This window comes from Sminthopsis crassicaudata, chromosome 4 (genome assembly GCF_048593235.1).
Source record: "Sminthopsis crassicaudata isolate SCR6 chromosome 4, ASM4859323v1, whole genome shotgun sequence".
Classification (NCBI taxonomy): Eukaryota; Metazoa; Chordata; class Mammalia; order Dasyuromorphia; family Dasyuridae; genus Sminthopsis; species Sminthopsis crassicaudata.
Window position 1 is genome coordinate 38,666,429 of NC_133620.1, and position 23,672 is coordinate 38,690,100.

At 35.3% G+C, this 23,672-nt stretch overlaps 1 protein-coding gene across 2 annotated transcripts in view; it reads left to right on the forward strand.

The window, feature by feature from the left end:
• Window positions 1-23,672, forward strand: part of COL24A1 (collagen type XXIV alpha 1 chain) — a 345,626-nt gene that overhangs the window by 300,449 nt on the left and 21,505 nt on the right. For both annotated transcript variants that reach the window (XM_074266340.1, XM_074266341.1), the window contains 6 exons: window positions 1,955-2,062; window positions 3,460-3,567; window positions 3,660-3,713; window positions 4,943-5,005; window positions 10,072-10,125; window positions 18,774-18,809. In XM_074266340.1, coding sequence (XP_074122441.1) covers window positions 1,955-2,062; window positions 3,460-3,567; window positions 3,660-3,713; window positions 4,943-5,005; window positions 10,072-10,125; window positions 18,774-18,809 — 423 coding nt within the window. The remainder of the gene's footprint in view (window positions 1-1,954; window positions 2,063-3,459; window positions 3,568-3,659; window positions 3,714-4,942; window positions 5,006-10,071; window positions 10,126-18,773; window positions 18,810-23,672) is intronic.

Here is a 23,672-nt window from a genome sequence, read left to right on the forward strand (position 1 = left end):
AATTTTCTTGCCTCCCTGAATCTTCTTCTTTAAATGAAAAATTAGAACAAAATCATTATCTTTACTTTTCTGAAACTTTCTTATCTCTGTAGAGATCACCCATAGCAATTTGGTGATCACATCTATAGTTTATGAGGCTATGAGGTGATACAGTGGATAAAGTACCAGGATTAACATCAGGAAGACCTGGTTTAAATGTGACCTCAGACACTTACTAGACAGTTATGAGGTCTGATATGATAGTATGATACTGGTTAAGTGATTGTACCCTATTTGCTTCAGTTTCCTCATCTAGGAAATGAGATAGAGAATGAAATAGCAAACCCCTTTAGTTTCTTTGCAAAGAAAATCCCAAATGGAGTCAAGAAGAGTTGGACAATAAAATAATAATAATAGTAATAGCAATAATCAACAATAATATTTTAGGACTGAAAAAGGAATCATCTAGAAACAGAAACGAAAGCTAGGTGCTCTCTTGTCTTTTAAACTGTCAAACTAGTAAATACATGATAACTGAGCAGTCAGGCTTTCTCACTATCATCTTTTGGTATTAAATTATCTTCCTCAATCAGGGACCTGTCTTTTTCTTCTCCTCCTACTACCAACAGTTTTAGATTTTTTTTCTAAACTCATTCTGAGTTATGAAAGAGCTTTTTGTGCAGCCACAATTTATTTTTATACCATCACCAACCTTCCTCCTTTTTTTTTTTCCCTAACTAAGGACTTTTGAAAGTATGCCTTCCTAATAAGATTTTATTTTGTTATATTTTTTTCTTTGTGAAAATTGTGTACCTACTCTACCACAAAAATTAATTCCACTGCACAACTTTTTTAAACATTGCCTGAGGCATGTTGGGAATTTAAGTGATGATTTGCTCAGCATCACATCACCAGTGTATGCCTAAGGCAGGAATTGACTTTGATTCTAAGACCAATCTTCTATTCATTAATGTCTCCCAGGGCCCTGAGGTTTCAAGAACTTAAAAATAGACATAGTATATGTCTATAAAATTTTACTCCATACATTCTCAGAAAGACCAATGTCCCTTTTAAGTTATTGTTTAGAATTGTGATGCCCTATGAATCTGCATTGTTAAAAAGCAACTCACAATCCAAGAAGGATACATTTACTTTGGCATCAGAAGCTGGATGGGTGGGAACCTCTCTGCCTAGAGCTAAATTCCATTTCTAGCAAATCCTTTTCCCATCTTTTCAGAATCTCTCTAAATGGATTTCCTTATATTGTCTTATATCTGTTGTTTTTATTATATGTGTTACATAATACATATTTGTTATATTTATTATATTTCTTTAAAATCTTATATTTCCTTATATTGTCTAGTTTTGTAAAACTATGTTTGGATATGATCGAGGGGAATGGCTTTTATGAAATAAAATAACTTGAACAAGATAAAAAGAGGTCATCTGGTCCTTTCTCCTATCTCAAGCTACACAACACCCCTGAAAAAAACATTTAACTGTCAATACTTATCCCACTGGTCTGATAGTCAAGAAATCTAAGTTCTTACCCCAATTCTGCGCTAAATTAACTATGATTGCAAGCAACCTCTCTCTATCTCAATTGTCATTTGTAAAATGAAGGCGGGGGGGCAGGTAGGTGGCGCAGTGGATAGAGCACCAGCCTTGAATTCAGGAGGAGTTCAAATTTGATCTCAGACACTTTAACACTTCCTAGCTGTATGACCCTGGGCAAGTCACTTAACCCCAGCCTCAGGGGGAAAAAAAAAAAAAAGGTAAAATGAAGGGATTAGATTAAGTCCCCTCCAACTCTTTGCACTCTTTGACTTATTCTTTCTCAGGATAAGCCTTCTAGTTAACTTTTAGGAGGTGGGGGAGGTAACAGAACATTAGGAAACTAGACCTTCTAGATTTCCTGAAGCTGGAAAACTGAGTCATCTCTAATAAATTTTCATAGTTTCCATTTTCTGTTTAGGGGATCAAAGGCAACACTGGAAGAATGGGAATAGCTGGATCTCCAGGAGTTCGAGGAATAAAAGGCTCATCAGGCATGCCAGGAAGCCCAGGAGTTCCAGGACCAAAGGTAATTTAGGGCTCTGGTTCTTTTAAAAGAAATGAGTTGATTGTCATTAAGGGTTACATGAAAGGATGGTAAAAATGTTAAACTTTTAATAAAATTAATACAAGAACAGGAATAGTAGATGAATCCCTTAGCATGCCATATCCAGGCTCCAACTGCTGATCAGAGGGGATTTATTCATTCTCCTTTGAAGCAGTTTAATGGAACAATCCATTAACCCAATGTTTGAAGTGTTTTCCCACATTCCTTAACAATTTTGCAAGTGGGGTACCTAGAAAGGTAGTAGTGAGCTCCCCCTCACTAGACGGAGGGCTGTATGACAGTTTGTATTTCTGTGGGTGCTATAAAGTATATGCCTATCTAAGTACCATTTTGATGACAATCTTTAAGATCCATTACAACTTTGGGATCCATTCTCTGTGACTATTCTTGGAATTTCTGGGTGTTGCTTTTTAAAAAATTCTTATAATCCCTTTTCCTCCTTGTTATTTGCTTCCTTCACAAAGATAGGGAAGATCTTATTTTCAGACCTCATCTGCTTCCTGAAGGATGTCTCCTTGGGAACAGATTTTCTCTTTAAAGACTGAACCTAAGAAGCAATAAATGAACAGAAAAACAGAGGAAGCAACATGCATAATTTCCTGGTGTTAAAGTCACAGTCTCCTTTTGAATTATCATATACCTCTCAAGTGAGCTGCATTTTACCTACAGTAGGCTCTTCTAGGAGTAACAATCCCAGACAGTAAGTGGCTCAGAAGTGGAAGTTTCTGTCCCATGTCTGAAACCACCTCATGAAAGTATATAGATTGACTTAATGCAATGTTAACCTTGTCTGCACTTCTCTACCAAGCCTTTTGAACCATATTGGTAAAGCAGAAACAGTGACACTTGTTTCCACACCAAGCCCCCTTCCTGACTCCTTAACTTCCAATTCTATTGAAACTAGAGGCAATTGGCAAATTTTGAGAAAAGAAGTCCCCCTCCCCCATGACAAGCCTCCTATGAGAACTTTCTTACAGGGTCCTTTTCGATACAGACCAGCAGTACTTGATCTTAGGTCCCTTGTAGACTAAGCAGAATTTGCCTTGTGACTGAGTCATTGGCTCTAGCCCAACTACCATATTCATTTTTACTATCCTTACTCCAACTTCTAAAATGTAAAGCAGTTCCTTCTCCATACCCCACATGCTATCTAATCATCTCCCTAGCCACTCTATTTTGCATTTTTCTATATTTGGGGGGAAAAGGAAAAAAATATCACAGAGAAAGAGAATACACACAAATATGACTGGACCTCTCTAAAAAGAGTTCCTTGGCTAACCTAATTCATTTGAGAACCAATATGGTAATGTATTCTAACATTCTGCTTCAGAGATACTAATAACTCTGTTTGTCCACAGGGCGAGCAAGGGCTACCAGGTCATCCTGGGAAGCCAGGTAAAAGAGGTTACCCAGGAGCTCAAGGCAATCAAGGACCACATGGAGATCATGGGATGAAAGGGCAGTCTGTATGTGCCAACAAGGATGCATGCCACTTATATATTCTGACAACCAGTTCATCAGTTTGGAATAATCACCATCATCTCTATTCATATTGCAGGGGGACCATGGTGACCAAGGTTTGATGGGTTTCCAAGGATTCCCAGGTCCAAAAGTAGGTTTGCATTCTTTTTTTTTTTACTAGTTTTTATCTATCTGGAGAAAAGATATTCGAATGTCAACATTTATTCCCATTTTAGTAATATTTGATTTAAAACTATATTTTCACATGGATGCATTTATGCATATTTATACATATTTACAAATTTACGCTCTGACAAAATATGTCCATTATCCAAGATGATGCTTAGGACATCTGGTAGTTGGATAAAGAGTTGGACTTGGAGTAAGAAAGACTTGAGTTCAAACCCAGATTCAGACATTTCCTAGCTATGTGGTCCTATGAAAGTCATTTAATTCTTCAGTTTTAATTGCCTCATTTGCAAAATAGGAATAATGATAACATTGCACTACCAAGCTCACAGGATTATTTTGATGAAAGTAATAAGTAAAAATGAGTTATCACTAAGTCATAAAGAAGATGCCATCTATATTGGGAGGAAAAAGATCAATACCAAGAAAATCAGGGCTCCTTCAAATATACACATATACATATGCACATGTACTATACATGTGATGTACATAATATATGCATATGGTATACATGCATACACACCATTATACAATGTATGCATACATTATATATAACATGCATGTATATATGTGCATTATATATAATATGTGTGTATTCATATATAATCTGTATATGTGCATACATTTTATAATATGGGTATATACATGCATTGATTGTAATGTTCATACACATTATATAATGTTCATAGATACATGCATTATATATCTTGTGCATATGCACATTTTATAATATATTTTATAATAATTTGAATACATTATATATGTATTGTGTGTACATGTATATGTGTACATGTGTAAACATGCATTATACATGTGTGATACCTTTTTAGGAAGTGCATAGTTAGTTAAGAAATATTTATGTACTAGAGACTTTATTCCAGACTCTGTATCCTTTTAAAAAATTCTTCACATTTCATAATCTCCAAATTATAGTGTAAGGATTTCATTGAATATTGTTTAAATCATTTTTCATTGTTTTTAAAGCATATGTTCAGGGAAATAATGACCACATGTTTTATTGAAATGAATTGTTTTGCATCTCAATGATGTTCATAATAATTATGCAATTTTCTATTATTCTTTTACATTTCATTTTAGTCAATCAGCTCTTTATGTATTAATATGAGTCTCTTTCATTTGTGAAATATTCATATCCAGATAAGACTTTTCTTTTTTTTAATGTATTTCTAGGGGCCTGAAGGAGATATTGGCATGGTTGGAATTCTAGGCCCTAAAGGTCCTGTTGGCCAAATTGTAAGTATAAATTTAAATTCTACTTAGCCAGAAAATACTATTTGGGAATTTTTATTTACTATGGATTGCATGTTCTAATCTTAAAGCTCATTTTGCAACATTAAAATATTTGATTTAATAAACTGATTTTTTAGCTTCTTTCTGTACTTGAACACTTAATTCTTAAAGGAAAAAACACTATTAGGGTCCATCACTCTTTTTGAGTATACATTGATGACTTGTCTTGTTATATGTTAAGAATGTTATATATTTTATATGTTATATGTTGTTATATGTTAGCAAGTTAGTACTTATTAAAGACAGCTAGATGATTCAGTGAATAGAGCACTGGACTTGGAATCAAGAAGATTCATCTTTGTGAGTTCAAATCTGGCCTCAGACACTTAATAGCTGAGTAATTCTAGGCAAGTCATTTAACCCTTTTTCTCCCAGTTTCCTCATTGATAAAATGAGCTGGAGAAGGAAATGGGAAACCACTCCATTGTCTTTGCCAAGAAAACTCCAGGTGGGGTCACAGAGTTGAACATAATTAAGCAACACTTTTTAAAACCACAGTCACTTCATTTTATCCCAAACTGGACCATTTACAAGTAGGTTTGTCTATAGCAAATATTATCTTCAAGTCTTGTTCATGTTACCCATTCTACTAATTGTTATCTTTATTTATTCTTGCTAAATGTCCTGAAAATTAGCAGGAGCCAAAAGGACTTTTAAAATGTAGATGCTTAAATATTTCACAAAAGTTGTTCACCAAGAAATTTACAAAGAAAGTTTGAAGTTGAAGAGACAGTAGGGGTTTTCATATTTTCATCAAATTTTAAAATTAGAATGGATCTTACGGATTTGAGTCCTTCATTTGGCCAATGGAAAAACTGAGGCCAGAAGAGATTAAGCAGTTTGTCCAAAAAGTTACACCTGTTTATCAGCCAATCCATTTATCTATTGTTAATTGAGTGTCTAGGAGTGTTCCAATTGAGTGTTCTAATTGAGTGTTCTAGGAACTGAGCTAAACATCTGGAACATGAATGTAAAACTCCCTGTCCTCAGGGAGTTTACATTTTAACAAGGAAAGTGTGTGTGTGTGTGTGTGTGTGTGTGTGTAGACAGAAAAAAAAACAAACAAACAAAAAAACAATACATACTAGGTAGATAAAAGGAGAACAAGAGACTTGGGGAACAGGAAAGACCTCATGCAGAAGGAAGTGATTACAATGAGTCTTAAAAGACAACTGGGGATTTTAAGAGACAGTATTGAAGAGGGAAAGAACTCCAGGCATGAAAGACAACCAAAATGAGAACAAGTGGATTGTCCCTGTACAGAACTGCAGGTTACCCAGGTTGGCTGGATCATGGAGTTGACTTGCTTATGAATTGGATCCAATGCAAGACAAAAGTCCAGATAACTTAGCAATGGCCCAGACTGTAGTGGACCATTGTAATAGATCAAAGCTTAAATTGTGGATCATGACCCCATATGGGGTCTTATGGATCCTTATGTAGGGATCACAAAATTATGATTATCAATAAGTGTTTGGTATATATAATATTATATATATGTATATATACATATATGTATGTATGTATGTATATATAGGGTTGCATAAAATTTTTTCAGGCAAAAAGTAGTTGCAAATGGAAAAATTTTAAGAAGTCCAGTAATAGATGATAAGAGTTTAGAAGGCACATATTGGTGGATAGCCTGTGTGTTCTATAGATAACTCTTCAGGAGTTCTAGAGAAAAACTTCTACCATGTTGAGAAAGAGGGTTTAGGGAAGATAATATGTAAGAAGATTGAAAAGATAGTATAGGGCCAGGTTTCCATGAGCTTTAAATACCAAGCAAAGAATTTATACTATAGAAGAATTCCACATGTTGAATTATTTGCCATCTAGTGAAAGAGGTAAGGAGAAGGGAAGGAGAAAAAATTGAAATGCAAGGTTGAAAACTATCTATGTATTTGTTTTAAAAATTAAAAACTTTATTTAAAAAATGAATATTGTACATTAGATTATATGCCATCTAGGGGAGAGAGTGGGAGGGATGAAATGGGGAAAATTGGAACACAAGGTTTTTCAAGGGTCAATGTTGAAAAATTGTCTTTCAAATATTTTGAAAATAAAAAATCAATAAAAAAATGAATGTTGAAAAGTATCTTTCCATGTATTTGGGAAAATAAAATACTATTGAAAAAATTTAAAAAGAATTTATACCTGATTCTTGCTTGATAGGGATAATAGGAAATCACTATTCCTTTTTTGTATAGGAGATGTTATGGTGAGACTTGTACTTCAAGAAAATTATTTTCGAGACTATGGAAGTTGGATGGGAATGGAAAGAAACTTGAGAGAGGGATTTCAATTAAAAGGTTATTGAAATAGTTTGAGTGAGGGATGATGATGGCCTGAATTAGGGTAATGATTGTGTAAATAGAAAGGTGACTCTAAGAATTGCTATGTATTTGACAAGAAATTGAATAAATAGGTGGGGTGATAATCACAATAATAACTAGCGTTTATATAATTTTATAAATTTATAGAATTATGTTATATACATTTATATAATTATATAAAGCCAGGCACTATGCTAAGCACTTTGCAAATATTATTTCATTTGATCCTCAAAACCTGTCTGAGAGGTAGGTGCTATTACTATCTCCATTTTACTGACAAGGAAACAGAGGCAGATAGAAGTTAAGATATTTGCTTAGGGTCACCCAATTAGCATTTGAGGATGGATTTGAACTTGGATCTTGCTGACTGGAGGTCCATCACTCTAACCATTGTGTCACATGGATAGATAAATGAAAACTGAAAAGTCTCACTAAGATAGTGAACATGGGTGACTGGAAGGATCATGGTACCCTTGATAATAATTTGTTGTTCTTCAGTAATGCCTAACTTTTTGTGACATCATTTGGGTTTTCTTGGAAATAAATGAGTTCTCTCTTGGACCTAGTAATTCTGAGATGCCATCTAGTTTGAAATATCTAAACATTCATTCAATGGAACTGGATCTCATGAGACAGACTAGGGCTGGATATGACAGTCAAATACATAGAGATAACAATTGAACCTATGGGAGATGTTGAAGTCACTAAATAAAAGATTGCATGGAGAAAAAAAAAGGCCCAGACAGAGTCCTGGGTAGATACCTGAAATTATTGAACAAGATTAAAAATGAAAATCCAGCAAAGAAGCCTGAGAAAGAGTAGTTAGATAGGCAGGAAAAAAAACAACTGTTCACATATCCCACTTTCCTTTCATTAGGATGGATAATTGAGGGTTAACAGATAACCTTGCATCTGTAATTGGAAATTACTTCCCCCCCCCCAGGCAATTTTGAGTTAAGTGACTTGCCTAAGGTCACACAGCTAGGAAATGTTAAGTGTCTGAGACCAGATTTGAACTCAGGTTTCAACCCTGACTTCAGGGTTGGTGTGCTATCCACTGTGCCATCTAGCTGCCCCTGGAGATTGCTTCTTATGCTTTTGAGTAACTGAGGATCATATGCTTCAGACTTTGAAGCCTGACCTCAGTAATTTGTTTGAAGTTTTTATAAATTCATAGAATATCAGATATATTTATATAAAAATTATAAATAAACTATATGCATAATAAATATGTTAAATATACTTATATAAAAATTTGTCCCAAAATAACCTTGTAATTTCAAAAGTTTGTTGCAAAAAATTGATTTGTTAATTCTTCAAAATAATGAATGATTCAGGATGCCAGTAAGGGACAATTAATAGAACAGATAATGTGAACAAGAATGTAAAATGTTTGCCCCAGATAAGTCTATGTCATTCAAAAGGAATTTATATTCTAGAAGTATGAAACTCCCGTTTCTGTTGTTTATGACTTTGACCTTCACTAACTGAAACTTCCAATCCATTAACATATTGTCAGAGAGTTTATTCATTGCTTTGCTCATCTTTCTCCATAGTTGTATTGCATTGCTTTGTTCTGTTCCTTGTCTAATACCATTCCTAGTATAAATATTTATATGATTAGAGTATATGAAGCATTACACATTGGTTGATAAAAGGCTTAATAAGTAGAGCATTCTATGCAGGAGGGATAAAGCCACATATGGGATCTGATAAGCCATTGGTAATTCACAAAATATAACCTATTGTTATCCCTACTTAAGAAAAGAATGGAAATGTTTGACATATATTGAATTTCATATCATCTAGGGGAGTGGGTTCGGGGAAAGGGAGAAATAGGAACACAAGGTTTTTCAAGGGTCAATGTTGAAAAATTATCCTTGCATATGTTTTGAAAATTAAAAAAAAAAAAACTTCAATTGTTGTGATAGAGGAGCCACTTGTCAATGGTTGCTGGAGGTCTAACTAAGATCTGTAGAATGGATCTTTTCATGTGAGAGGATGATGATGATACAAGGAGACTGAGAGGCAGCTGCATTCTCTGACCTCTCCACTGAGAGGCTGTTGCATTGTCTGTACTCTCTCCTCTTCCTTCTTGTCTCCAATTTATTTCATTCCCAATCCACAAGAAACATCTTCGAAGCTGCTTTGCAACTCCTTCAAATGTTATGAAGTTGAGGAGGCTCTTGGAGAATTGACCTACCCCTTCACCTAGGCATACTCCTTAACATTTGCTGTCTGTGTGACCTGTGATCTAAATACTCACTTGCTATGAATTTCAGTTGTAGCCTCTGACCTATATTCATATTGTAACTTGATGTCATTTAGGTCTTCTTTAAGAACAAAGAACAACCTACCAACTAACCAACTTGAATTGGACCAAAATGTCATCCTCACCTCAAGGTCAATGTACAATGTGTCCAACTATAGCCCCTCAGAAGGCTCTCCCAGAGGTTGGGCACAAACTTAGACTAGGTCACCTTTAAAATCCTTCTCTACAATCCTTTGATCTTAATTTGTATTAATATTATATCATTGCTCACTCTCATGATCACCAAGAATATGGATGATATATTTCATCATTAAACAAGAGATAAATTCTCCGGGACTGTCATGGGATTTTTGACAAATAGGTAATCTGATTTTAAAATGATCTCTTTCATTTTGCTCCTGCAGGGAAACATCGGCCCCCTTGGTAGAGAAGGCATAATAGGTCCAACAGGCAAAACTGTAAGTTTGTCTCATTCAATATCCTAGTTTTTTGCTGTATCAGGTTTTTTCAGAATCAAGCTAATGGATACATCTTAAACAGGGCTGATCCCTGGAATTTGCAAAAGAAATTGGTTTTCTCTCTTTAAGACTGGCTACTGACAATAGATGGGAGAAGTAGTGAATACATATAAATAGTGAGAGCAGCAGCCTACTCTCTAAGCAAGCCCTTTTCCCCTGCTACTAATTGATTTCACTTTTGACTCTGGAGAGAAAGAAGGGTTCTTCCTATTTTAAGGACACTCCTCTCTCTCAAAACCAAGTATAGAAAGCTTTCTTTCAGTGTAAGGTGGAAGAAATAGCTTAGGATTAGTCACAGTAAACTAGAAGACAATAACCTGTGGCCTAAAGAGTCTGCCTGCCAAGGAAGAGTCCAATTCTTCATGTCACAAGTTTGGGTTATTTTTTAAAATGTCAAGGGCAACAAGAGGACAGTGTAGTTGAAAGAACATTGGACTGACAGAAGACCAATGTTAGAGTCCAGTTCTACTAATTACTATTCCTGTGACCACAGGCATGTCCCTTCATCTCTCTGAGCCTGTTTCCTCATCTGTAAAATGAGGAAAATAACATTTGTCTAGTCTGATATACCAGTTTGCTTTGAGGAAAGTGTTTTTAAATTGCAAAGAGTTTTATAAATGGGAACTGCTATTACTCTTCTGGTATAAGCTAAGGGAGAAGAGAACAGATAGAGAAAGAGATGGAGAGAGAGAGAAAGAGACAGAGACAGAAAGGCAGAGAGAAAGAGAAACAGAGACAGAAAGACAGAGAGAGAGACAGAGAGGAGGAAGAGAAAGAGAGAGACACAGAGAGAGGAGGGGGAAAGAGAGAGAGTGAAAAGGAGAGAGAAGGAAAAAGAGGTGAGGGAAAGGGAGACAGTAAGGGAGAGGGAGAGGGATAAGAAGAGGGATAAAGGGAGATAAAGAAAGATGGAGAGAGGGAGAGACAGGATAGAGAGAGAGAACAATTTGTCAACATAAATATGAGGCAATTTGTGAGGTAAAGTTCATCTTTTCCAATTTTATTTTATTTTTACTCTTCTATTTGGACATTGGAAACCTGTGTTCTGGGGGGTATTTTGGAGGTAATGTTGTATTTGTCATATTTCTTTAAAAATAGATAAGGGGCCTCAACAAATATGGTAGTCCATCTTTAATACAAGTAAGAAGGCAGGATTGTAACTATAGGTTTTTCTACTATGCTTTTCTCTTTCCTCAGCTCATATTGGCTGCCTTTCTATATAAGTGATGAATCTTTCCTTCAATATCCCTAAGACTTTACCTTATGAAGACATAATAACATGTTCTTTGACATGGCTTCAGCCCAAATATCCTCTCAGAATTCAAACTCAATATCTCCCCAACTTCCCTATTTCTATTAATGGTATTACTAGTTATCCAGATTTACAATCTTTTTATCTTCCAAATGTATCACCAGAAATGTGTGCTATACTTGAGATCTAGTAACTATGCATATTGTGTCAGACTCATACCTCTCACACTTAGGTCTACTAGGCAGTGGGTAGAGCACTGGGCTTGAGGTCAAGAAGACTTGATCTCAAATCCAGTCTTGACACTGCCCATGTGACTCTGGATAAGTCACTTAACATATTAATCTTATGTGTAAAATGAGGGTAAAATAGCACCTACCTGCAGTCATGGAGATCAAGAGATATTTGTGAAGCACAATGCCTGGCACATAATAGTTGCTTAATAAATGCTTGTTTCCTTTCCCATATAAGCATGTGAAACACCCTATTTCTCTCTGGGTTTTGTTTGATTGTTTCAACCTGCTCTGATACTGGTATGTCTAAGTAACCAGTAATTCACCAGTTCCACAATCATCAAACAACAAACATTTATTAAATACTTATTATGTGTCAGATATTTTTCTAAGTGCTAGAGCTTCAAAAAAGACAGTCCCTTCCCTCAAGAATTGTACAATCTAATAGGGAGCCAACATGAAAACAAATATAAACAGAGCAAATTATATACAGGATAAACATTCAGAATCTCTCAGGGTACTAGGAGTTACTCTGTGAGGGGAAATATATATATGCTTTCTCTACTCTCCACACTAGATCTTGAGCCCCAATCCAATGAGTTTTCAATATATCCAACCAGTCACTGTCAAGGTAATTTACCTATACTACACATGAAATTTATACAGATAGTCATTCACAATAATGAAACTTTTTTATTTTAAACATAACCATTATTAAACAGCCAGAGAAAAGAAATAATATAAATTCTAAAATATTAAAACAAATAAATAAATAACAAAATATATCACAATGCATATATAAACCCAGATCACACTCTCCCATCAATGCACTCAAAATAATAATATAATAATAGTAAATTATAGAAAACTAGGTGATGCAATGAATAGAGATCTAAGCTTGAAATCAGGAAGACCTGAATTCAAATCTGCCCTCAGACACTTATTAGCTATGTGACTCTGAACAATTGCTTAATTTATTTTTGCTTCATTTTTTTCATCTGTAAAATGAGCTGGAGAAGGAAATGGCAAAACACTCCAATGTCTTTGCCAAGAAAACCCAAATGGGATCGTGAAGAGTTGGACATTACTTAAATGACTCAACAACAACAATGAATGTATCCTCTCTTTTTAAAATAACTGCAAAAGTCATCAAACCGACTATTTCTGGCCTGTACGTATCATTAGCCCAGCCAGTTATTCATCTTCCCCATCCATCACTGCTGTCCAGTTAGAACAGAGATCACAACAGAGCTCAGTTCATCTGGATGCTAAAGAGGCTGCCAAGTCTCCTGTGCTTTCTCTCCTCTGGCCCTAGATGGCAGAAGAGAACAATTTCTCCATCTCTACCTGGGGCTACAAGGTAGTAGCAGTCATTGAAGCTTGTCCAAGGAAATCAGTTCTTTCTGACCAATCAAGAATCAATCAATTGAGCCTATCAGCTCAGGATCCAGATTCTAAGAGCAATGGCTCAGTTTTTCTGCTCTGTCTTCCTTCCTTGATGTTATGATGTCCTTAAATGACTTTCAGTGATTCACTACTTATTTTTTTATCACAACCCCCACCAATTTTCCCCAATAAATGACAGATTTTCATTATTCCTCAGTCTTCAAATATTTATGATTACCCATTGTCTCAGGCTTGTCCTTTTGAGCTATAAAACACATGATGAAAGTTACCATCATGCTTACAGCCTGAGTGTCTCAAACTGTTCCTCCATCTCTTCAGAGTCCTTGATATTTTTAATTTATAAGACATGTCTCTAGTTTTTAGTAAACAATCTGTCTCTTTTAATAACAAACTATTTCTACACAAATGAGGCATCATTCTACCTTGTATTTTTGTTATTTTTTCTCAGTAGCATTTTATTTTTCCAATTCATTTTTGTAAGATTTTAAGTCCCAAGTTTTTTCTTCCTCTCTCCCTTTATCAACTCCCTCCTCAAGTCAGCAAGCAATCCAATATAGGCTATACATATACAATTATTTTAAACATAGTTCCATATTAGTCCTGTTGTAAAAGAAAAATCAGAACAAAAGGGAAAAACCCTTAGAAAGAAAAAAAGCAAAACAAAAAAAAAAATTGGTGAAAAAAGTATGCTTTGATTCACATTCAGTTTCTATAGTTCTCTCTCTGGATGTATATGGCATTTTCCATCTCAGGTCTTTTGGAATTGTCTTGGATCACTGTATTGCTGAGAAGAACTAAGTCTCTCCTAGTTGATCATTATATAATCTTGTTGCTACGTACAGTGTTTTCCTGGTTCTGCTCATTTCACTCAGTTCATATAAGTCTTTCCAGGCTTTTCTGAAAATCAGCTTGCTCATCATTTCTTATAGAACAATAATATTTCATTACATTTATATACCATAACTTATTCAACTCCTCCCCAATTGATGGGCATCCATTCAATTTCTAGTTGCTTGTCATCACAAAAAGAACTGCTATAAACATTTTGTGCATGTGAGTCCTTTCCCCTCTTTTATGATTTTTTGGGCTATGCAGACCCTATATCCCAGTCTGGTGACACTGCCAGATAAAAGGGTATACACAGTTTTAGAGCCCTTTGGGCATAATTCCAAATTCTTCTCCAGAATGACTGTATCATTTCACTACTCCATCAACAATGCATTAGTGTCCCAGTCTTCCCACATCCCCTCCAATATTTATTATTACTTTTTCCTGTTATCTTAGTTAATCTTAGAAGTGTGAAGTAGATGTTTTAATTTGTATTTCTACCATCAATAATCACTCTATCTTGCTGACAAAGAAATCTGTTTTCAAATCAATGGCATAGGTGATTTTCTCCCCAAAATTGTCCAAATTTTATCTGAAATCCATTTCTTCATATTTATGTTTTATCAGTGACTATCTTGAAATAATTGTCTTCTGATATTAGGAATCAAAATATCCATCCACAACAGCAGCCGTATCCTACATCTTTTGACAGTAACATAGATCTCTTCCTCTATACAAAAACAATTTATCTGTTCTTTCCATCACTAACTATTCCCCAAGAGAGGAAGAAGCCGTAACTTACACGGCATTCGAATTCCAATTAGTGGCCAAATCCAGTCCAGTTAACCTCTGAATCCATAATGTGAATTCTAGATCCTAAGTGCCTTTTACAATTGATCTCCACTCCATTCTGCTTTCATCATAGTTTCATTTTTAACATCTCTGACCTCAATCATTGTGAATGCATTCTAATATGTAACTTCCTCCAGTCTCCCTCCAATTCATCTCATTCTTTTGTTGCCAAAGTAATATTCCAAATATTCCAGTCATGTGTGAGTACTACTATTCTAAAACCTTAAATGGCTCCTCATTCCCTATAGGAAAAATCAAAAACTACTAAGTTTGATCATCAAAGTCATCCAAAACCTGATTCTAGTTCACCTTTCTAGCCAAATTTCACCCTGCTAATTCTCAAATTCAATATTCCAACCAAAATGGATAACTAGCTATAAGTTCTGGGCTAGCTCCCTGGAGGCCTCAGAATCAACTGGAGTCGGGGATAAGCAAAAGTCCTTGGTATTTAGGGGGAGAAGTGAAGGGGATGGACAAAACTGCCACAAACTCTCTACCAATCTCCCTTTTCGGTCGCCCTCCTCCAAAGTGACTGACTTGTCTCACTCTACCCCCTAATCCCTCCTATGATTCTCCTAACCCCAAGCATTGAGCTAGCATTAACTGTGAGAAGAGAAATTCCAAATATGCTAATAGAGTTATTCCAATAGGTAATCAGCCTTAAGTGCTCGGTTGTCTGATTCAAGTGCACCTATTCAAAGTTTCAGCCCTTTACACTGGCAATGTCCTACTCTTATCCCATCTATGGGAAGTTGTAAGGTTTGGGTTAGCTTTCTAGAGGTCTTGGGACCAGCCTTTGTTTCAACAGAATAATCACCACAAGAATAGCCAAGGATAAAGTCCAAAAGTCTTTATTGTCTCCTTCATAATCTGTCTCCTTGCCTGGGGCCCAAGCTAGCTTTCTGAAGGCCCTCTGGAATGGGTCTTGGCCTCAGTGGGGGAAATGCAGGAGGACAGGCCAGCCACCATGATGGTGGGAGATGGAATGCCCTTCTTCCTGTCCTTATTGGCTCTTATATACTCTATTACAAGTACATCATCATAGGTGTCAATCTTATAGAACAATATTAAGTACCAAGTACAAGTAAATCTAGATAACCATTGTCTTATCAATACCACTGAGTTAATACCTTGGTGTAGGACTAAATCAATCATACTGAGCCTTAAGTATATTTCTCCAAAGTTCCTGCCCTTTACAGGAAGTCACTCAAAATGTGCTCCTATTATGAAACTAACTCCCTTTAAATCTCTACCAATTAAAATAATTCTCTTCGGTTAATGCTTATCTCATAGACACATCTAAAAGTGATCTTTCCATACTCTAATTTCTCCTCATGCTTTGTCGACATCTTTCCTGGGCATCTGTCACATTCTGCCTATATTATACTTACTTGTATGCCCAACTTAACAGCCCTCCTTTACAAACTGTTAAACTCCTTGAAACCAAAGGCTGTGTGATTATTCATTGTTCTGTCATAAGGTGATAGATATAGAGCTGAAAGGATATATTTGATTTTCAAGATATAAAGTTTGAAGTAGCAGTGATTACTAGGTGGGAATGAGTGATAGCATTTGTGGAAGAAGATAGAACTAGAAAAATAATTTGAGTAATCAATATTAGATAAAACTATAAAAACAGATCAACAGACTGAAGTATAGAGCATATAGGAAAATATACAAAAGATTTTATTTTGGAAATGCTCAAAATTAGAAAAATTAGGAGGGAGTTGATTAAGCAAAGGAATCAGAAAGATTAGATATAGAGATAGGAGAACCAAAACAGTCACCAACTCCATGGGGACAGAGAGTTTCAAGTAAATGTGGATATTCAGCAGGGTCATATACATCAGAGAGAGAAGGGGAATGAGGAAGAGTGAAAGACCATATAGAGGTCTTTGATGACCTTGGAAAGATCACTTTGAGTAGATTAATAGGGATAGAAGACCTATTGTAGGAGAATGAGGAAGAAACTACCTTGAGACTTTTTTCAGGGAAATAAAACAGTAAGTACTTTTTTATAAGTTTCTGGTGTTGCAGGCTCCTCTACCAATCTGGCAAAAAGCTATGGACCTTTTCTCTGTAACTCATCTTGCATTTATGAAGAGCCTACTGTGTGCCAGGCATTGTGTTAATTGATAAGGATACAAAGAAAGGCAAAAATAGTCCCTTCTCTCAAAGAGCTTACTATTTTAATGGAAAAGATGACATGCAAACTCTGTATAAACAAGATAAAAGGATAAATTGAAGATAATTGAAAGCATTAACAAAGACTTCTTGCAGAAGATGGAACCTTAGCTGACACTTGAAGGAAGCCCGGGAAATCAGGAGATGAAGAGGAGGAGAGAGAATATTTCAGGCATGGAAGATAGGAAGTGAAAATTCCCTGAGTCAGAAGTTGGAGTGTCTAGCAAAGAATAACTGTTTTGACTAGATTAAATGAACTAACTGGTTATTTTGATGTCTTGAAGTCCAATCCTGAGTTAAATATAAAATTATAGATAGCAAAACTAATAGAACATAATGTCAACTAGCATTTTTAGCATATCAGAAGTAAAATTGGAATTTGTACAAACTAATGAAAAAAAGTCTGACTGGTTAAAAAAATTCATAAATAGTACACATTCTGTTTAACATGCATGGGACTGCCTGCTATCTAGGGGAAGGGGTGAAGGGAAGGAGGGGAAAAGTTGGAACACAAGTGTTTGCAAGGGTCACTGTTGAAAAATTACTCATGCATATGTTTTGTCAATAAAAAGCTATAATTAAAAAAAATAGTACATGTTTCTAAAATTCCATTCCCAACCCACTGAGTTATTATATATCTCTGAAAGTTTTAATAAATAAAACAAAATACATAGGAGTACAAAGGAAACCAATAAACTTGAACTTTTAAATAGTATAAACTATTTTTAAGTAGTTTATAGATAAGAACCTATAATGAAGTTTAAAAAATTGGGGAGGCCTGATTATTCTTGAAAGAAAAGTGAGAGGAGCAAATAGATAAAAAAATTAAGATGCTGACAAAGGATGATTCAGTCCCTATGAAGAATTAGCATCTGGTAGTAATTTGGAAATTTTTTATTAAATGCATATAAATGGGAATGAGGAAAGAAAAATAACATTCTTCTGCTATTAGAAATGCTATCCCATTGTTTGAAAGGATCAAAAGAAAACATCACACTGAAATAGATTTACAGCTAGGAAAAAAACATGTGGTTATCAATAGACATTTCTCTAAATTTTCAGTATTTCCACTGTAAGCTTTAAAGTCTATCAGAGAAAATCTAATGAAAGCATCATACTTCATGCTTTCATACTTCATGAGCTGATTGATCAGCATAAAGTAACTGTCTGTACTAAAAAGTACACTAAAAAAGTATTCTCCATATAAGGATAAAATGTTAATCAGCCAAAGAAAATGTATGTGACAGAGAAATAATGAACCAAGTAGAAGAGACTTGCTGGGATCTGCTTATGTGAAGATTACTTAAGGCTCCTCTTCTTCCTCAAGAGGATAAGTTTCCCCCCAAATGCACAATGTAATTAGGTGCCCTTTTAACAAATTCTCCTTTTATGTATTTCCCATCCTAAGAAATGCTTTTGAAATAGGGATTTCAAAATTATAGAGAAAGAGGTATCAGGAGAAAAAAATCCCCTCTTTTTTTTTGAATAGTAATAAGAATTCCACAATTTAGGTTTTGGCTTCCCAGGAATATGGAAATAACTATTTTGACTAGAAGGAATGAATTTACTGGTTATTTTGATGTTGTAGAGATAGAGCCACAGTCAACTATGGAATTCAAGATAGTAAGACTAACAGAACAGAACATCAATTAGTGTTTTAAAATATATCAGAAGGAAGACTGGAATTTACACAAACTAATGAAAAAAAGTCTTGCTGTGGTAGAAAAAAACATAAATAGTACAGATTGTCATGTTCTTGAAATTTCATTTGCAACCACAAGAACATGTAATAACTAACACACCAGGCAAATCCTCCTTTTCTTTCTCTCTTTCAGGGACCCAGAGGTGAAAAGGGCCATAGAGGTGAAATGGTAAGTTTTTAAAGTATTTTTTTTGTTGTTCTTAATTTGTAACCATTTTGTGGTGAGTTGTTAGGAAATATGTGAAATGTTAAAGGGCAACTAGGTGGCATAGAATACTAGCCCTGGAGCAAAGTGGACCTGAGTTCAAATCCAATCTCAGATATTTACTATGTGACCTTGGACTACTCACTTAAGCCTGTTTCCCTCAGTGTCCTCATCTGTAAATAAGATGGAAAAGGAAATGGCAAAACGCAATAGTATCTCTGCCAAGAAAATCCCATATGGAATCAAAGACTCAAGTCAGATATGACTGAAATGACTTAACCACAAAAATGGGAATACTTCTGATATCATTTAAAATATGCTGAAAATAAAAATAGTAGGGATAGGAAATGGGACTAGCTTTGGGGCCAAGGAGACCTGGGTTAATATGCTGTCACATTCACTCACACATACACATACAGAATCTCACACACGTGTATATATGTGGAGACAGAAGCAAAGACAGATAGAGAGACTGAAAGACATACCAAGAGACAGAAAAAACAGAGAGGCAAAGACAGATAGTGACCGAGAAAGAGACAGAAAGACAAAGTCAAAAAAGAAAAAGAGAGAGAAACAGATAGAAAAAAGACAGAGAAGAGAGGAAGGAGGAGGGGGAGGAAGAAGGGGTGAGAAAAGAGAGATAAAGACAGAAAGGGGGAGGGAGAGAAAAATAGGGAAGGAAGAGGGAAGAAGAGAGAAAGAAGGAGAAAGGGAAAGAGGGAGAGGAGTCAGACAGAGACAGACAGAGAGAAGGGAGGGGGAAGGGAGAGAGGAAGAGAGAGGGGGAAAGGGAGAGAAAGAAAAAAGGGAGAGGGACAGGAAGAGGGAAGGAGTGAAGGAGGAAGAGAGAAATATTGGCTTTTCACTTGCAGTAATTGAAGGAATTTTCACATTCCCTATACCTTTGAAAACATAGAGATTGTTCCTGTTCCTGTCCGTTATATCTAACTTTTAACAGTAACACACTTTTATATAGCACTTTATAGCTTATATCCTACAGTTTAAACCCCTTCCCCTCTCTCTTCTCTCTCTCTCTCTCTCTCTCTCTCTCTCTCTCTCTCTCTCTCTCTCTCTCTCTCTCTCTCTCATTCTTTCTCTCTCTCTCTCTCTCTCTCTCTCTCTCTCTCTCTCTCTCTCTCTCTCTCTCTCTCTCTCTCTCTCTCTCACACACACACACACACACACACACACACACAACCTGAAGACTTCTTGAAGTTCTCTTGGCTTCAGTTTCCTGAAAAAAAAGAAAGAGTTGAATGAGAAGAAATCTCTGATGTTAGGAACAAAATTAAGATTAGAAGTTAGGTGAGTTGTATCTGGTCACACATCTGGTTTGTGGCCCCCCTACTTGAAACCAGTTTTCCTGAACCCTTCTCCCTTCAGTATTCTTTTCCACACCAATTCTCAAAAAATTCTACAAAATTCCTTACTGTCCAACTGTGTGAAATGGAATAATTGCTTCATTAGACATTTCAAGAGAAAAAGAATGCTTACTTACCCAGTAACAACAAGAACATGGGCCAACTAAGTACTTTCTTCACTGGAATACAGTGGGACAGAGGAAGGATAGCCTCCTTGTCACTGAGATGGACAACCATCCAGGAAGCATGACAGGATAGATGGAAGTCTATACCTGGTCCACCTGCTCTGCATTGGCTATTTCCTAAGTCTGGAATGTACTTCCTACACTTTTTCCCCATTTCTTTTAAGGCTAAGCTCGTGTCATATTCTACATGTATCCTTTCCTAGCTTCATCAACCTCCAGATACTAATGTTTTCTCCAAAAAAATTATATTCATTCATTTACCTATATATAGGTCATCTTCCCTTATAAACTCTGGTAGGGCAGAAACCATCGTATTTTAATGTTTGTACTCCTAACTTCCAGACAATACCTAGTGCATTAATAAATGCTTCTTAACTGAATTAAATACTATCCATTTTCCTTGAGTAGCAGAGAATCATAGAATTTCAGTATTGATAGAGACTTCAGTGGTCATTAATCAAGCAACTTAAGTGTATGCTTTGTGCCAGGCATTGTGCCAGACTTTGGGCATGCAAATGCAAAGATTAAAACAGGATTTGAGTCCATAAATTAAAAATTAAATTAATTTTAAATTTAAGAATAAAATAATCCCTAGTCCCAAAGGAATTACCTTTTAATCAAGGAAAACCACAGTCAATTAGTTAGTCAAGCAACAATTGTTATTCAAGTGCATGCTACTTTCCAGCTATAGGCTAAGACTAAAAAGTAAAAAACAGTCCTATCCCTTAAGGAGCTTGCCTTGTAATGGGAAGACTAAGATCAATATATGCTAAATAAATACAGAAGAGATGGAAGGTAGCCTTAGAGAGAAAACATTAGCAGCTGCCTGATCAGAAAAAAAAAAAAAAAAAAGATAGCAGTGGAGATGATAGTTAAGGAAACATAAATCGAACATAAAGAATAAGTATTAAGAAAATAAATAAAACAAATGCAAGGGAGAGTGAGAGCTCTAGCAGTTGGAAGGGGATGGAGGAAAGGGAAATGGTCCAGAAAAGACTTCCTATAGAAAGGTAGCAGTTGGGTCAATCTTAAAGGAAGAGGTTCTTTGAGTCAGAGGTGAAAAGGGAACACATTCAGGTTGCAAAAGGCCTTTTAAATGGAGTATAGAAATAAGCCATTCCAAGTATAATGAGCTCTCACTCGCCTTTGTATTTGTTTATAGTTATTTTCTTAATATTCTTGATCATTGACTTCATTGTCACTAAATAGATCCAAGTTCTCAGGTCTTTAAAGATGTATTTTTTTATTATGATGTTATTATATAAATTGTTGTCCTGGTTCTGTTTATGTGTATTAGTTTATACAAGTCTTCTCAGGTTTCTCTGAAATCATCCATTTTGTCATTTCTTATAATGCCATATTATTTTATCAGTCAGTTAGGTGGTTCAATGAATAGGGTACTGTGCCTTAAGTTGGGAACATTTGAGTTTAGATTCAGTCTCAGATACTTGAGGTATGTGACACTGAGCAAATCACCTAATCTCTATCTGCCTCAATTTCCTCAACTATAATATGGGGAGAATAATAATACCAACTTCCAAGGTTGTTGTGAGGATCAAATGAAATAATATTTGTAAAGAACTTAGTACATTCCTGGCAGAGAATAGATTTTTAACAAATGTTTATTTCTTTCCTTACATTCATATGCTATAATTTTTTAACCATTCTCCAAAAGATAGGAGTCTCCTTGGTTTCTAGTTGTTTGCTATAATAAAAAGATCCATTACGTTTTTGTGTATATGAGTCATCTTTCTTTTTCTTTTTAATTTTATATAATCAGAAATATCCATTTTAACTTCCATGATTCTCTGTTCCTTGTTGGGGAAAATTACCCATATGCAAATAGCAATTTCTTCTTTTTTTCCTGTAATGTGTGATGTCACTCAGTAAATCATGTTTCTATTTGAAGCTAATCTCGATATAGAGTAGAAGATGTTGATCTATATCTAATTTCTGCCAAGCTATCTAGCAGTTTTTTTTTCAAAATCTTTACTCAGTAACTGGAATCTTTGAATTTATTAAGCATCATTCTACTATGTTCATTTTCTTCTGGATGTTGTGTTGCTAATCTGCTGCTCTGATCTACCTTGAATTAATGGCATACTATTTATTCCCTGGCATAGTCATTGTTTCAAAAAAATGTTTTTTATTCATTCATCCATAAGAAGATTTTGAAGGAATTGAGAGGTCTAGAGAAGGGATAACTAACATAGGAGATGGAACATACTAGATTTCTATCAGTATTTAAAGAGTTATTATAAGAATAGAATTTGATTTCTTCCACTTAGTCCTAGAAGGCAGAAATGGAAATAATTGGTGGAAGTTAAAGCAAGATAGATTTGGATGTCATATCAGGAAAAATTTCCAAACCCATGGAATTTTCCCAAAGTGGATTGAACTTCTCTAGGTAGAAACTTCCTCCTTACTTAAAGTCTTCATACTAAACTATATAGCTATTAGCTAAATATGTTACAGACAGAATTTTTGTTCTTTTTTGAGGAAGATTAGATGTCTTCTAAAATCCCTTCCATGTCTGAGATTCTGAGGGAAAATTTTGCTTTGTCAGTAAGTCTTGCCTCAGAAGTGAAAAAAGGTAGAAATATTACATGGTGCTTGTTACTGTAAAAGAAAGGTTTCACATTGGGGGAGGTAAATTTTATTAATTTTATAATTATAACATTTTTTGACAGTTCATATGCATAGGTAATTTTTTACAACATTATCCCTTGTACTCCCTTCTGTTCTGAATTTTCCCCTCCTTCCCTACATCCCCTCCCCTAGATGATAGGCATTCCTATATATATTAAATATGTTAGAGTATATCCAAGGTACAATATATATGTGCAGAACCGAATTTTGTTGGTGTTGTTGTTGTTGCAAAGGAAGAATTGGATTCGAAAGGTAAAAATAACCTGGGGAGAAAAACAAAAAATGCTAACAGTTTACATTCATTTCCCAGTGTTTCTTTTCTGAGTGTGGCTGAGTCTGTCCATCATTGATCAATTGGATCTGAGTTAGCTCTTCTCTTTGTTGAAGATATCCACTTCCATCAGAATACATCCTCATATAGTATTGTTGTCGAAGTGTATAATGATCTGGGGGAGGTAAATTTTAAAAGATAAAAATCATGATTGAAAGACAGATGCAAGGGGGACATGAAGGTTGTAAAAGACAGCAATGAAATTTTGAGGTAAAATTTGAGAACAATGAGAAATGCAACCTCTGGCATAGATTCAAAAAAAGAAATAGAAATTCTGTGGCTAAGTCATTTGTCCTGCCCA